At 43.9% G+C, this 16310-nt stretch overlaps 1 protein-coding gene across 1 annotated transcript in view; it reads left to right on the top strand.

Moving 5' to 3' along the window:
* Positions 1 to 335: 335 nt before the first annotated feature.
* CDHR3 (cadherin related family member 3) overlaps positions 336 to 16310 on the top strand; it is a 64973-nt gene continuing 48998 nt past the window's right edge. Inside the window, exons 1-2 of the mRNA XM_067564600.1 lie at positions 336 to 513; positions 12030 to 12232. Of these exons, the coding sequence (XP_067420701.1) occupies positions 336 to 513; positions 12030 to 12232 (381 nt within the window). The remainder of the gene's footprint in view (positions 514 to 12029; positions 12233 to 16310) is intronic.

Genomic DNA, 16310 nt, shown 5'->3' with positions numbered 1-16310 from the left:
GGAGTAGCAGATCACTGAGCTTACCCTTGTGGGCTTCCTTCCTGGCAGGGGAGGGATTTAGACTACAAGGAAGACCGTTTTCTGAGCTCAAAGACTCCCGTCAGTCATTTGCTTGACTGTGCAGTTATCGGGTGTACCTCATCCAAGCTTGGTCCTGTGTCTTGCCACAGTCTTCCCCTCTCCATATGGGTAGCTCAGGCTGCTGGGGTGGGGTTTGTCATGCCTGGGGTGCAGCATCTGCCCTAGTTGGTGAGTGGCTGGAGGCAGTGTACATCTCATCTCCAGTGACCCTTTGGGTGTGAGAAATTTTTCCATCAGCTGTACCAGATCCGACAATGACTCAGGGTGATGCTGGAGAACCCGCTCCTGGCACCTTACCAGAAGTATGGACAAGAACTGCTATGTGTGGACCAACTCTGCAACTTGAAGCCTGGAGTTCTCCTTGGGGTGAAGCCATTGCCAGCAGTCCTCTTTCAAACATTGTGGCACCACCCTCGGATGTGTCCCCTGGAGGTAAGTCTCCAACTTAAAGTGCTACTTATGTGTCTCTATGCATATACCAAGATAATCTAAAATAGCTATCTTTGCCCGATGGTAGTCTCTAGCCTGCTCTGGATCAAGGTGATAGGTCAGCTGTGCCTGTCCCATCAGATAGGGAGCTAAAACAAATGCCCAATGCTCTATAGGCCAATGCTACCCCTGGAAGGTGGGAAATGCCTCCAGATTATTGTCATGGCCCATCTTGGTTAACTTTACCAACACAGGTGGCAGAGCTTCCCCCAGCATATTTAGCCCTGCCAGGCCTTCCTGTGCAGGGTCGGGGTTTTAAACTGCTGCAGAAAGATGCTAAATTGTTCCAATGGTTAATTACTCTCACTGTTAATTTTACACCTTATTTCTATTCTGAATTTGTCCAGCTTCAACTTCCAGCCATTGGATGTTGTTACACCTTTCTCTGCTAGACTGATGAGCCCATTATTAAATATTTGTTCCCCATGTAGATACTCATAGACTGTGATCAAGTCACCCATTAACCTTCTCTTTGTTAAGCTAAATAGATTGAGCTCCTTGAATCCATCACTATAAGGCACGTTTTCTAATCCTTTAATCATTCTCATGGCTCTTCTCTGAATCCTCTCCAGTTTTTCAACATCCTTCTTGAACTGTGGGCATCAGAAATGGACACACCATTTCAGCAGCAGTCACACCAGTGCCAAATACACAGATGAAAATAATCTCTCTACTCGTACTGAAGATTTCCCTGTTTATACATCCCAGGATCCTATTAGGTATTTTGACCACAGAGTCACACTGGGAGCTCCTGTTTAGCTGAGTATCCACCACAACCCCCAAATCTTTCTCCAAGTCACTGCTTCTCAGGATAGAAGGTATGGCCTACATTCTGTGTTACTAGATGTATACATTTACATTTAGCCTATTAAATTGTTTGTTGTGCCGAGTTTCCCAAACAATCCAGACTGCTTTGAATCAGTGGCCTGTACTCTTCTATATTTATTATTTACCACTTCCCAATTTTTGTGTCATCTGCAAACTTTATCAGACATGTTTTTTATGTTTTCTTCCAGGTAATTGATAAAAATGTCAAATAGCATAAGGCCAAGAACTGATCCCTGCAGGACCCCACTGAAAACAAACCTGCTTGATGATAATTCCCCATTTACAATTACATTTTGAGACCAGTTAGCCAGATTTTAACCCATGTAATGTGTGCCATTTTAATTTTATATCATTCTAGTTTTTTAATCAAAATGTTGTGTGATATTAAGTCAAATGCCTTGCAGAAACATAAACTCTATCAACCAAATTTGTAATCTCATCAAAAAAAATATCAAGTTAGTTTGACGGGATCTATTTTCCATAAACTCATGTGATTTACATTAATTACATTACCATCCTTTAATTCTTAATTAATCGAGTCTCATATCAGCCACTCCATTATCTTGCGTGGGATCAATATCAGGCTGACAGGCCTATAATTATCTGGATCCAATTTACTCTTTTTAAAAATTGGCACAACATTTGCTGTCTTCTATTCTTCTGGAAACTCCCCAGTATTCCAAGATTTATTGAAAATTAACATTAACTATCAGCAAGCTTTTCAGCCTGCTCTTCTCTTGCATACAAGTTATCTGGATCTGTTGATTTAAAAATATCTAACTTTAGCAGCTTCTGTTTAACATCCTCCAGATATATTAATGGAATGGAAAAAGTGTTATTATCACCATATGATGAGACCATATCATCTGTTTTTTCCCTAAAAACAGTACAGAAATATTTATTGAACACTTCTGCCTTTTCTGCAATATTATTGATAATTCCACCATTTCTATCAATTGACAATACCCCCTTGTAAGGATTCTTTTTGTTCCTAATATATTTTAAAACTCCTTATTGTTCTTAACTCTGCTGGCCACAGATTACTCTTTGTGTCCCTTTGCTTCCCTTATCAACTCTCAACAATTCTTAACCTTACTCTCAACTTCCCCTTTCTTCCATTTTTTATGTATTTTTTTATAGCTGTCTTTACTTCCCTTCTGAACCAGGTTGGGTTTTTAACTAGTACAGCCTTCTTTCTTGATTGTGGCTTTTTGGACATCTAGTAAAATGTTGTTAAAAATTCCCAGTTATTCACATTTTTCTGATTAAATTCTTCCACCCAGCAGATTTGGCTCATAATTGTTTTCAGCTTTGTGAAATTGGCCCTATTAAAGCATCAAGTGTGTATTTTACTGGCCTGGACTTTATTTTGCTTGAACATTATAAATGTGATCAAGGCACGATCACATTTACCTAAGCTATCCTTAATTTTTAGTTCTGTGATCAGTTCCTCTTGATCTGTTAAGAAAAGGTCTAATAAAGAATTCTTCCATGTTGGCTTGAACACTTTTTGAGTTAATAAATTGTCATCTATATCGTTTAGAAATTCCAAAAAATGTTTTAGTGCTGACAGCACAGACATCCAGCATACGTTATTTAAATTGACATTTTCCATGATCGTACACTTTTTTTCCTGCCCATGATAGATAACTGTATACGGAGCTGGTCATCTTTTTCCCTAGTGTGATTTGGTGATCTGTAGCAGACACCAACTTATACCTCATCTTGTGCTTTATGTGATAGGACATTGATCCATAAGTATTCAAGATCATTTTCTTCCATGTTATCAGTAACACAGAAACAGGTAATGCTATTTTTGACAAAGTGTCACTCTCCTTCCTCTTTTGCCACTCAGTCACTCTTAATTAGGTTATAATCTTTGATTTTAACATTCCAATAGTGTGAATCATTCCATCTGGTTTCAGTAATACCAGTTACATCATATATATGCTCAGAAATAAGCAATTCCAACTCCTCTAATTGGTTACCTAGGCTCCTAGCAGTGGTGTATAGCCAATTCTAGATTTTCTTCTCTTCATGTCCTTTGGTTTCATGATTAATTTCATTCTCAACATCTTTATTTTCAGCTGAGTGCTCATATCTTCCCTCTCTGTACCTCCCCTTTTGATATTAATTTAACACCCTCCTGACTACCATAGCCAACCTGAACCCCAGGAGATTGGTTCCCCCTTCTACTGAAGTGGAGGCCATCCAAACTACACAGCCACCTTTCCTCATAAAAATGGACCAGTGTTCCACAAAAATCAAACCCTCCATTCTACACCACTTATCTATCCAGTGATTCATTTCCAGAATCTTCTGCCTTATGTCTTCCTTCACTTGAGAGACAGGAAGGATCTTAGAGAATATCATTTAGATATTCCTCTTCTTCTGAGTTCCCTGAAGTCATCTATTATCTGTGAAATATACTGTGATGCAGTGTCATTAGCGATGATATGAAGTATCCTTGCCAGTCAACTTCAGAAGCCTATCCAATCTTAGAGTGGCTTCTCGTGTCTTGGCTCTGGGAAAGTAGCACCCTGTCCTGTTGTCCACCTGTCCCTTGCAGAAAATTATTTCAAATCTTCTGAGTACTGAATTTTCATCAAGGATTGTCTGTCTTGAATGGCTGGAGAATCCTTTATGGGCAAACTTGATTTTCTTACAGGTTGGGTTGAGCTGCTATCCACTTGGCTGTCCCATTCTTCTTTCTGTTCACTTGGACCTGTTGGATCTTGAGGGGAGTCTTCCATAGTTTCCACATTGAGGACCTGGTATTGATTTGAAACTTCTAGCTGTGTGAAATTCCTCCTACTTCTCTTCTCTCTGGTGGCCACAGCCTGCCTATCCTCATCTGTCTCCAGCCTTGTAGAATGCTGCCATGACCTCTTGCTTCTGGTGGTTATGAAAAGCCATGCCTCTGTCATCAGAATCTCATCAGTGACTTTGCCTCTTCTTTCATAAAGATTCAGAATTCCTCATTCTCCCACGTTGAGGATCTGCACAACTGTGCCTGTACCTATCTAGGACATCCATGTCATGGGTGACCTTGGATCGGTCACTTCACGTCATCTCTCTGAGCCTCTGTCTATCCCCATTTTATGGATAAATGGTATTTATCCTTCTTTATGTAACTCTTTGAAATCTACATTTGAAAAGCCATATAGGGGCTGAATCCTTCAATGTACTTATCTTTCTAGTCTGATCCACCCACAGACCAAAGCATTTTTCAGAACTCGTTGCAAGTCAGTGGGACTAATTGTGCTTAAAGCTAAACATGCGCTTACACATTTTGTTAGATCAGTCATGAGTGTTGAGCTCCTTGCTGGATGGCACATTATAACATCGTCTTCACTCATTTCCTCCTGCATATATCCCTCTTGTTTGATCTCTTCTTTTGTCCATCTACTGCTTGTCTCTTTGCACTCAGTCCCATCCTGTGCCCAACACTTGGCTATCCTTTCCTTTCCCTCCTCACTAAACTGTCTCCCTCTCCACATTTACATTCTCTGCTCAAAACACATTTGTCCCATGAAGCTTGTTAGTGACAACCTGGAAACCTACTGAAAGAGCAAAGAAATACCAACCACCCAAGGGTTTTTTTTTCCACACGGCACCCTACTGCAGGCTTTTTCACTGAGGAGACGCTTACCTGAGGGAAGGCCCTAAAGCATTAAGCAGATATAGGTACCAAATGCCATTCCAACCCAGGTCTCCCGATTCCCAATACTCTGCCCTGATCACAAGACTAGGTTGTCTCTTTGAAAGATGTGTACCAGGTTGCTCTTATCTTTTCTTTGTCACAGAATATGACAGGTTTGATGTGTGTGGAGAAGTCTGATTTATGTAACTGTGCACATGAGCACTGATCTATTGTTGGCAACGGGCTCTGTGTGGGCATTCAGACAAAGGAAGAATCAAACAAATAGGCTGATATATATATTTATAGAAGAAACAGCCTCAGGAGTAGAAGAGAGAAAATAAAGGACAAAGAGTTTGACTCAACACAGGAAAGGAGTCCTGCTTGTGCCATGGCAGGACAGAGGCCAGGAAAAAGCCCTGTGCTCTCACATAGAAAAGTAGACACATGAAAATTTTGATAACCAAAAGAATTCATTATTTTAAAGTTTAGCACCATGTCACAGGGCTGGTACACCCAGTCTCCCTTGGGGGGAGAGTGAGAGCCGTTATAGCCCCACAGCCAAGTTTTAACACCCCTCTCCCCCCTTCGCCTCAGGGCAGGATGGCCTAATGGTTGGGTCACTGAGATGGCCCTAGGGCGGTGTGGCCTAAGGGCCAGAGACAACATGGCTACCCCCTTCAGCACAGCCTAATGGTCAGGGGGGGAATGGGATGCCACCCATGGGTGAGTGATGGCTAGGGCAGGGGGACTGGGGCTCTCCCTACTCCACCAGGTCTCAGCCCAGGGCCCTATCAGTAGGGAGCATATTTGCTACTGGGTCAGCAGGGATCTGACCAAAACACACTGACTTAGTTTCTAATTCTACAACCTGATTAATGTTTAGTTCTCCTGGGCTACTTCCAGTGCCATGGTCCACTGGTTCTCTGGGGGCAGAGCTCCTGCCATCGCCATCGCCATCTCCTCTTGGGCTTCTGCTTGTAGCTGGGTATCTACCTAGGTCTCAGCGTTCTTGGCCTCCATGGTTTGGTGCTCCAGCAGCTCCTGGGAGGGAGCCTGCAACATGCATCCTCTCTCCTCAGCAATCAGCCCTGAGTGAGCTGGGTTGATTTCTTTTATGCTGAGGCTCCAGCTGGAGCATGCCCAGCAGTGCTGAGGGGGCGTGACGTCCCCCGCCTAGAGTGTGGGGTTAACCCCTTCATATCCAGTGCGAGGTTGGTACACTTGTCACACTCCAGAGCTTATATTGTTATTTCAGGTGTTTAAGAGGCAGCTGTGGATAATGGAATGAATTATACACAGCAACTAAAAGGGGGGGAAAATGTAGCAGGTGTTTTACAGCATATGAGTTGTTAGTAAAAAATATCCAGAGTTATATTCACAAACTCAGAGCACGCCCCAGATACCTATGTGTTGAGGGATACTGCACACTCAGATCTCCCCCTTTTGTGGAAAGGGGTCACTCAACTACCTTTGCAATGTTGACCCCATAGACTCTTCATGAATCTGGGGATCCGTGCAGAGGGAGGGGCAGAGATTGTGCAGGCCATTATGGGCATCATTTCAGAATAATTCTGAGGGGGAGAAGGCAGGGAAATTGTGTCAGCATATAGAACATTATATCTGATTATATATCCTGTAAAGTCAGAAGTGGGGAGGGGGAGACATATTGAAGCATACAGACCTATTAAAAATCTGGGGGGTCAACTGCCCCCCTTGCCCTATAGCAAGTGACACCTCTGCAGGCCAGGGAGAAGAATAGTTAGGTCCAGTCTCCATAGGTGATTGGTTACTAAGGCTAGGCTAAAGGGGGCTCAGTAGCCCCACCCCATCAGCACAGCCTAGTCTGGTACGTGAAGCCCCATGTCCAGCACTGCCAAGACCAGGAAGGAGGGTAGAGTATCATGAGGGGAGGGCTTCCTGCACAAGTCACATGACATTGTGGTGAGGTCCACCGAATCTGCAAGTGGCCAGAGCCAGTGGGCTGGAGTGGAGAACTGAGCCCAGTCCCATGGCCAGGAATTGCTGCTGCCAGTCTCAGTGCTAAGGTATGAGGGATGGGCTGCCTGGAACATGAACCAGCCTGGAGACTCCATGCAGATAGCTTTGGCATGTCACTGATCTCAGTGGGATTTCCCTTACCTCCCACATCTGTGGGATTTGGGGCAGGCCCTGTAGCCTGTTTGTGGGAGGTAATGTGGAAACGCCTGCACCCACAACAGAGCAATTAGTGAAAGATCTTTGTGAGCTCAGCAGATGGATATTTCCTCCCAGTGAGTCCTGCCCCACAAGGGTCTGAGCTCCCCTTTGTTGGTTACGAAATCTTACACTCATCTCTGGTTTAAGGTTTAATAATGTTTTGTGGCCTATATGAAATGAGTGAGTGGTCCCGATCCAGTTCCTGTTGAAAATGCGTCCATACACGAAAACCATCACCACAACTGGCACTCATTTGCACCTTGTTGGAAGTCTCCACAGGAAAGCCAAAGATTGAACTGGCTTGGAGGCTACAGTTTGGTCTACACTTTAAAAGGTTTTGCTGGCATAACTGTGCCAGTTGGGGAGGGGAGGGGCATGATTTTTTTACTGATATAGCTATGCTGGTAAAAGCCTACTGTAGACGCTGCTATAATGGTATAACTATGATTATACTGGTATAGCTTTTGCTGGTTCCTGAAAATGGCATCAGCAATACCGACACAAGTGAGTGCACACTAGTGGGATTTGGATATACAGTATAACTATAGTGGCAAAATCCTTCTAGTGTAGACCAGTCCTAAATGACTCTCTGACACCCCAGAACAAGTGTGAAACACACTGGCAGCATAGTGTGAATAGGGAAACATACAATGCTGTACCCAGTAGTCCCTAGTTTATGGAGAGAGTACCTCATTCAGAGTTACCAAGCCAGCACTGTATTAGCTATTTCCCCCTCCTTCTTTGTCATTCTAAAAGGACTGCAGTTTAAGAAATACTGATGATGATCTTGTCAGGTACGGCTCAGTCCTATGTATGGTATGCCAGGAAGGAGCAGTTCACTGAAGAGCAAACAGGCTGATGGTGTTTAGAAACTCCCTTAGATACGGCAGAACCTTTGTTTGATTTCTTACTGGACAGCATGACAAGGAAGAAAAATGTAGGTGGGGCTGAAGTGGACCGAGGCAAGTAATACCCAGATCTTCCTTCAGTTCACATCTTAGGACTATGGATGGCCGGGTTCCAGGGAAGAGACAGAATCTTTTTCTTCTCTTGGTTTTCTTAGGGGGAATATCTGGTAAGAACACAATTTTATTCAGTTGCTAAATTTAAATCATTCTTGTTTCTCTGTGGAGTATTAAAAAATATTTTGGGGATCAGAACTTCTGACAAAAGAATTCAAGGAACAGTTATTGTGTTAGTGAACTACGGTAAACCATGGGACTTTATCAGTATAACTGACAGGAGATTTCGGCCCATTGTGATGAATTATATACCATTACAATAATATTATGCTGGATGTTGCATTCCAGAATAACAATCACTGTTCAAGGTGAGAGTATTTGGGTGGGAAAGCAGGTGAATTTTCAAAGAAGTGAAGTCAGTTCACTTTAGCCAACTCCAAGCTTTGTTTGTATTTCAGCTATGGGTTAATTGAATTTAAAAAAATAAAACAAAAAAAATTGAGTTTTTAAAATTACAGGAGTTTGATCTAGTCTTGTAGCAATTTTTAAGAAAACCTTGCCATAAAGACATGTATAGAGCCCAGTTCTCCACTGCCTCAACCCTTCTGTAAATGGCAGCATTTTATGCCCTCTTCTGATCTGGTAGCTTTTTAAACACTTATTTAGTCATTTACACTCAAAAACCAGACTGGTAGTGTTTTATACCCACTTTGCACAGATGTCAATGATTGTACCAGGTGCAAAGCAGATAATAATCAGGCTAGTAGAATTTAGATTTTTTTTAAAAAAAAGAAAGATTTTTCTTTTTTTCTAGTTAGTGGTAACTTTAACAGTTGGATAACCAGCCAACCAAACAAAAAAAAAAATGCACGTAACACAGACCATGGCATATTAGCTTGGCAATATCAGCATTTGGGTTCAGCATGAAAGCATTACAGAGACATAAATAATGGACCTTCTAACAAGCAGTAAAGAATGGATTGCTATCTCCAGCTTTGTTTGTTTGTGTAGATAGTAACAATTTACAGCAGAGGTTTCTTAAACTGTCGTCTGTGGATCACTAAACACTTGCTGGTGCTTGCCAAGAGCTGGCTGGTCACATATTGCTGACTCTCCTCCTTTTTTCTAGTCATAGAATCATAGAATTGGAAGGGGCCTCAGGAGGTCATCTAGTCCAACCCCCTTCTCAAAGCAGGACTAACCTCAGCTAAATAATCCCACCCAGGGCTTTGTCAAGCCGCAGCTTAAAAACCTCTAAAGATGGAGACTCCACCACCTCCCTAGGTAACCCATTCCAGTGCTTCACCACCCTCCTAGTGAAAAACTTTTTCCTAATGTCCAACCTAGACCTCCTCCACTGCAACTTGAGACCATTGCTCCTTGTTCTGTCATCTGCCACCACCGAGAACAGCCTAGCTCCATCCTACCCTTTCAGGTAGTTAAAGGCTGCTATCAAATCCCCCCTCATTCTTCTTTTCTGCAGACTAAACAAGTCCAGTTCTCCCAACCTCTCCTTAAAAGCAGTGGCGTACCGAGGGTCTCCGTCGCCTGGGGGCCAAGCCTACATTTTTGCCCCCCCAGGCCTCAGGCCTCTCCCACCTCACAGGGCAGGAAGGGTCCCAGCGCTGCTCCCCAGCTGCCTTGGGGAGAGGGGAGTCTGTACCTGCATGGGCGGGATGTGAGGCTTGGGGGGAGGCCTGTAAATGCAGGCTTGGCTCTGCCTCTCCTCCTCCTTGCACTTACTTGCCACGTGGCGTCCCTCTCTCCTGCTGCAGCCCTGCAGCCCAGCGCTGGCTCGGACGGGGATGACATACTCCCCGGCTTGAGGAGGGGGGGGCGGGGCCAGCCTTTCATGATGCGTGAGGGGGAAGGCGCTGAGGGTCGCCCCTCAGCACCTCCTCCCCCTGCGCATCCTGAAATTCCCACCCGGTGCCCCCCCACAGGCCGGTGTCCAGGGACCTGGCCCTCTATACCCCCTCTGGGTATGCCACTGTTTAAAAGAAACTAACAGTTTGCCAATGTCAACTCTCATGAGTCTCATGCTATTTGGTGTTTTCCCCTCAAGTCCCAACTGCTGTAATCTGTAGATTGCATGAGGATTTCAGCTTCCAAAAGAGTAAAATTTGAGCCCTCCTGGTTGCAGAGAAAACTTGAAACATGACCTGAGTGTACTTTAAGGGCTCAGAAATCAGGAGGCAAAGCAAGAGATCTCAAGATATCTAGATATATTTTTAAATCATAATTTTTAAGTTAGTTTTGTGATTTTTTTGTGCCCCGACAATGTTTGGGGTTGGCAATGCTAATAATATATTAAGTTCTTTCCTAATGCTATTTTTCTCTATAAGCAATTGCTGTAATTGTCAGAGGGATGTTTTGTGATCCTAAATGGGAAAGGAAGTCGTCCATAGGATTCTGAAGGGGGATGGAGTAGCATCATAAGAAGAGAGTAACTTGTCACACTCTGTTGCAATGTGGTCCACACTGAAAAATCTGATTAACCCTAATTTAGGTTAATTAAGAGGTTAATATAAATATAGTAACCCATCTCTCATCTGTCACTCAATAAAACATTATAAATGCATTTATCTTCACTGACTTTAAAAATACTTTTCCTTAATAAGTTATGGTGTGTTTAAAGGAAGTGTACTCGGATACAGTCAGTGTCAGATTTTGTAGTAGAACACATATAAAAAGAGCCCTAGCTGTAAGCGCACATCCCTAGACAGCCCAGAGGCTGCCTCTATTAACAGGGGGGTCACATGGGCCCTTCCAAGTCAAGTGTTTTCTTCTACTTCCAAGCATTCCAGACATTTTGTACTGGTTGTGGTAACAGCCTCTATCTTGGCCAACACCAGAGAGTGAACAAGAGATCTGCAGAGCTAAAAACAGGAGCCTCCATAGCTTGACCCAGACTCTCAAGCCAAGAGCCGTAATGGATTCCAATCCTCTGTGGATTGGAAACAGAGGGGGACGTGTAACTCACTCACTCACTCAGGGGCTGCAAAGCGCCATTTAAAGTGGGGGAGGCATAGATTTCCCCTTCCTTCCCCACCTGAGCCTCCTCTTCCCTTCTTAGGTGCCCTCAATCATCACCAGCAGACTGATCCCCTGACCTAGAAGCCCCTACCTCCCCCCCCCCTCAAATCTGAGTGGGTGGCATTGTGACCTGGTGCATGGCATCACAGACACTTTTTTAAATGTTGGCCCAGGTCCTGGCCCTGAACTGATTACAGTGCAATAGCAGTATCTTGCAAGGTGCTCACTATGCTGGGGGTGGAAGGCATGCTGAACTTTTCAGGAGCTGCCCAGCACCTTGAAGAACTGGCCCTGCCTTCTCTTATATTAATTTAAGACATGACATGTAGTAAAGGGAAGAGGAGGAGAAACGGAGTGAAGGGGGCGGCATCTGTTGAGAAGAGAATTCACAAAAGAATTTCAAACACCTTTTAGTCACACATGCTTGCTTGTCTGACTTTATTTTTAATGCGATTCAATGCTGAGAGGCAGCAATGGAGGCTGGTGACTGATAGGAAACGTAACATGTTTCTAGCTATCTTATGAATGCAAGCAATGTAGTAACAATACTGCATTAACATCAGTAACTTGCAGTGAGAGGACCACAGCATTTACGAAGAAAATGAATGGTTTGAGTCTCCTGTCACCTGCATGGGATCGACAGCCGTGTAATGCCACAATTCACACGAGCAGGAGAGGAGTAGCAAGTCATTTGTGTTCACCAATACAGCATGTGGCACAAGTGCTCCATCCTGGCTAACATTCACAGAGGCCTTCACAAAAATGTAATTGTACATTCCTTTTCAAATTCACAGGGGGAAGAACTCTGTCACTTAATGGCTTGCCTGCTACAGGAAATGTGACAGAAAATTCTTCTGGTCCTGTTTTGGTTCATATCTTTAGTGTTACTTTATCACCATCACCTTCTGAAGTGGCTTCAGGATATCCTTTAATAATAAACTCAAATCCGCTTACAAAAGCTTTTCGGATTGATCCTGGAACTACACATACTTACAAGGTAAGTTTTCAATTCAGCTTGGGCAATGTGTTTAGTCTATAGGCTGATGCTTACTCTTTGGATTATTGAGAGCTGATATCGGTACAGTATTTATTCATGTATCATTTAATTGTCAGAGTTGCAAAAGCAGATCAAGATCTCTATTACAGGAAATTCAACTCTCATAGCACATGAATAGCTTATAGTGCTTCCAGCCTTTTGATTGGTGCAGGGAATAAACAAACACCACATTTGTTCCATGTAAGGCAGAAGACATTGTTTTAAAAAATGCTAAGGTGAATAAAAGCACATGGGGCCTGATTCTGATCTTAGCTACCCCACTGTGAGTGATGTGAATCAGAATCAGGCCCAATTGAATCCAACTTGTTGCACTGTAACAATCTTATTAACTCACCTAAATGGGGCAGATTATCAGTCTCATTTAACAGCTGATTCCAGCCTAATCAGCCCTTTGATGGCTCCCTCAGTACTGGGGAATCCTTGGGTGGCATAGAGCTGCCATAGGGATGGTTTGCCACCCTCCTGGCTGCTGATGCAGATAGCATATTTGAGGTAAGGAGTTGTGGCTGAGGCCACACATATCCTCAGTTAATGGCAGGTCCCTTGGGGGCTCTGCACAGCTGGCACAAGCTAGAGCAGTTCTCAGGGTTCCCTAACTTACTGGGGGCAGTACAGATAAGTTGCAGGATCTGAGGGCCAGCAAATTAGTTTAAAGCAGAAAGGTGCAGCTATGCCAGATTGAGAGCTGGCATACACCTAAAAATTAGATGGACCTAGGTTTATTGCTCAGGGCTGTGAAAATTTTCACACCTTCTGTGATGTAATTAGGTTAACTTAACCCCAGGGTAGACACAGGTAGATCAACAGAAGAATTATTCCATCAATTTAGTTACCACCTCTCCAAAAGGTGGATTACCTACATCTATGGAAAACCCCCTTCTGTAGATGTAGGAAGCATCCACACTGCAGCTCCACACCTATGCCCTGAAATCTGTCCCAATGACTCCATTATGAATTACTTAAATTCTGCAAACTAGCAGGCAAGTGAACAAGCATGATTTAAAAAGCTAGGATAATGCATCACGAATGCTAATTAGCTCATGTTTTGACAAGCAGTTAGTGTTAATTATTTATGCTATTTCATAGTATTGTAATGAATTTTTAGTACCATTGTATATTATAAGAGCAATGAACTCCCAGTAATAAGATGCCTCAGAACTACCCTCCTCTATTAAGTCTTTGCTGAGATATGGGGAAAGGCTGTTTTCATGACTGAATTATGGAGGCTGACAATTAGAACCTTGCTTGGTGAAGCACATTTCCTCCCATTGCAAAAATCCTAAAACAATAACAACAATTTTCTTGATCCTTTTGGGAATTTCTGAGGAGGCCACAGTCATTGACCAATGAACCCCTTTTATGTGCAGCATTCCTGCTTGATTTCCTTTCCACACCATAGGCCACACTTTTAAAGTCAAAGTAGTCTGCACCTAGGAGTAGGTCAAAGCGCAACTATGGAGCTTTTAGGGTGCGTCAGCAGATCCCCATGGACAGTTAGTGTATGGTATGCACACTATACCCCAGCTGGCCACGTACCGTTTGTACATACAAACCCTTTGTTTTAAGACAATATTCCCATTCAGCAGAGGGCATTTGGAATAACTGAAAGCTTTATTGGTTGTCTGAATCTTCCTTGATACTGTTGTGATGACACTCCTTCTCGGTTTTCAGTAAGGATTAAATCTTGCCTGCTGCAGCAGTGGTGTGAGAGCGGGAGGAGAGCATAGGGAGATTCTTACCTACCTCCCACCACACAAGAAAAGCAGCAGAACAGGTTCCTCACACAGTATGCAGGAGCACGCTAGTCCATGCACCAACTCTCCTGCTGTAGGCAGTGTATAGATAAAAGTATATTTGGGCTCCCCATCTCTAGGCCCACAACTGGCAAGAGCAGATACCGCTATCAGTGACAATTGGTAGTTGAAGGTAGAAATTGTTCCTGCTCAGAGGTGCAAAGTGTGCTCCAGCTCATCCCCAAATAGCATGCTGTATTTCTCCACAGTGCTCTGTAAGAAGGACAATCTAGCATCACTTTCCCCTTCAGTGGAGAGGCATATAAAACCAGCAGTATAAAAGATGTATGTGCAGTTTAACACACTATTCATGAAATCAGTGAAAGTGCTTAATTGTTGTGAATTGGAGGTACAGTATATTTCTGTTAAGTGGGATCTAAATCGGCTCAAAAACATCGTTTCTTATTTAGACTGACAGTAACTTTTTCTAACGTTTTGATTCTCCCCATCCTGTGCACCACTCTGTTATATTTCAAATTTCAGTTAACTTCTCTTTTTGAAAAACCTTCATCGTTACTGCAGACCATATTTTTTCTGAGAGGTAGCTATATTTTTATGGGCAAATTCACACTGGACCTCAATGCCACCCACTTCACCAAGTACACTGCATCTCCTTTCTTCTTTTGTTTCCATTCTCATCATGCAAGCAGTTTATGACTCTTGCCTGGACTCCCTCCCCTCTGCTACCACTCTGGATGCCTCCAGTCTGGCTTCCACTTTCTTCGCTCCACTGAAGCCACTCTCACCATTTGGCCCCTGATTCTCCCAGGGCATCTTGGCCAGACCTGAGGATCCCATCTGCCATCTTTCCTCTAAAACCCTCTCCACACCATCCATTCTCTGTCACTGCTAGTTATACCACCAAGCTCCTTGTTACTTAGCTCGAAAACATATTATCCAGCCCCACACATCCAGACAGCATCTAACTCTTGACATTTCTTCCAATCCAATACGCCAAAGATCCATCTTCTTCTTTCTATCCCTACAGGTGAATTGTTGCCAAAGCGCTCATCATGTTCCCTCTTGGTTACAACATCCCTGATCATGTCACCCACCTCTTTAAATCCTTTCATTGGTTTGCCCTTCTTCACCGCAACAAGTCCAAGCTTTTTGCCATCTTCCTATAGGTTTGAACAGTGTCTAACATAATAAGGCCCAAATCCAGAACAGGCTCTCTATGCACAACTACAGTTTAGATAAAATTGCCTCCAGGATCCTACTTAACTGCCCATTCTATTCTATGTAGGTTTTTATACCACACTTATCACTGTAGTATCTGAATGCCTTCCAGTAGTGCATTAAATGATGTGACTAACATCTGTCCCATCCCTCCTCATTGGCCCTTGTCTCTTATTGAATTACCCTACCTCTGTTGCTCTGCCAGCAATTGTGGATTCAATGTTTGGAGAAAGGGACTGCAACAAGATCAGCTTGCCTGGCCTGGCATCAGCTGTAGTTGTGCCCACAGCCGGCCTGAGCCATTCTTGCGCCCCGGGCAGACATTATAATTGCGTCACGCCCATTTCGGAGAGAGATCGTGTGAGCCATTTTGCCGCCCTGCCATGCAGCCACCTCTGGGACAGGGCAGCTGGTTATACAGGGATCCCTCGCCCGGCGCTGAGATGTGGCCACCTCTGTGGTGGATCATCCCCCTCCTGTTTCTCTGTCTCTCTCACCCCCTTCCCCTGACTCCATTGCTGCTGTGCATCCCTGATAAGCTGGCCACCAAACCCCGAGTCACTCCGGAGACAGCTACGGTCGGGTGTATTTTGGTCTCTTCCACCTCAGGTTGTGGAGATAGAGCCCCCGGGGTGGGGCCCCACAGATGGACCTGGCCTTCGGGGTGTCATGGCGCCCGTCTGGATCCTTCTCCTTCTCCAGCTGCAACTCACCGCAGAGGAAGGTAAAAACTTATTGTTTATAGATATATTAATCAGTCATTTTGGCGCCCCATACAATCAGGCGCCCCGGGCTGTTGCCCGGTCAGACCGTAGCTTGGGCCGGCATTGGTTGTGCCCCAGTTTCTCCTCATTCTTTGGTAGTTGGTAATTTGGCAAGCATGTGACTTGGCCCTCTGGTCAAATCAAAAGTAATCTTCTTCCAAAGCAAATAAAAGCCCAAAACAATAGAATACCCAGCCTTTCATCCCATTGATCCATAACTCTACTAAAAAGCCTTCAACCTTCCTGCTGAAAGCAGTTCTTTTCCTTTACTGGGACACAGCT

This window comes from Emydura macquarii, unplaced genomic scaffold, assembly GCF_026122565.2.
Source record: "Emydura macquarii macquarii isolate MOO-44397 ecotype Brisbane River unplaced genomic scaffold, CSIRO-AGI_Emac_v2 contig_2636, whole genome shotgun sequence".
Lineage (NCBI taxonomy): Eukaryota > Metazoa > Chordata > Testudines > Chelidae > Emydura > Emydura macquarii.
Note: the sequence above shows the minus strand (reverse complement) of the source record. Positions and strands in the feature narration are given on the sequence as shown.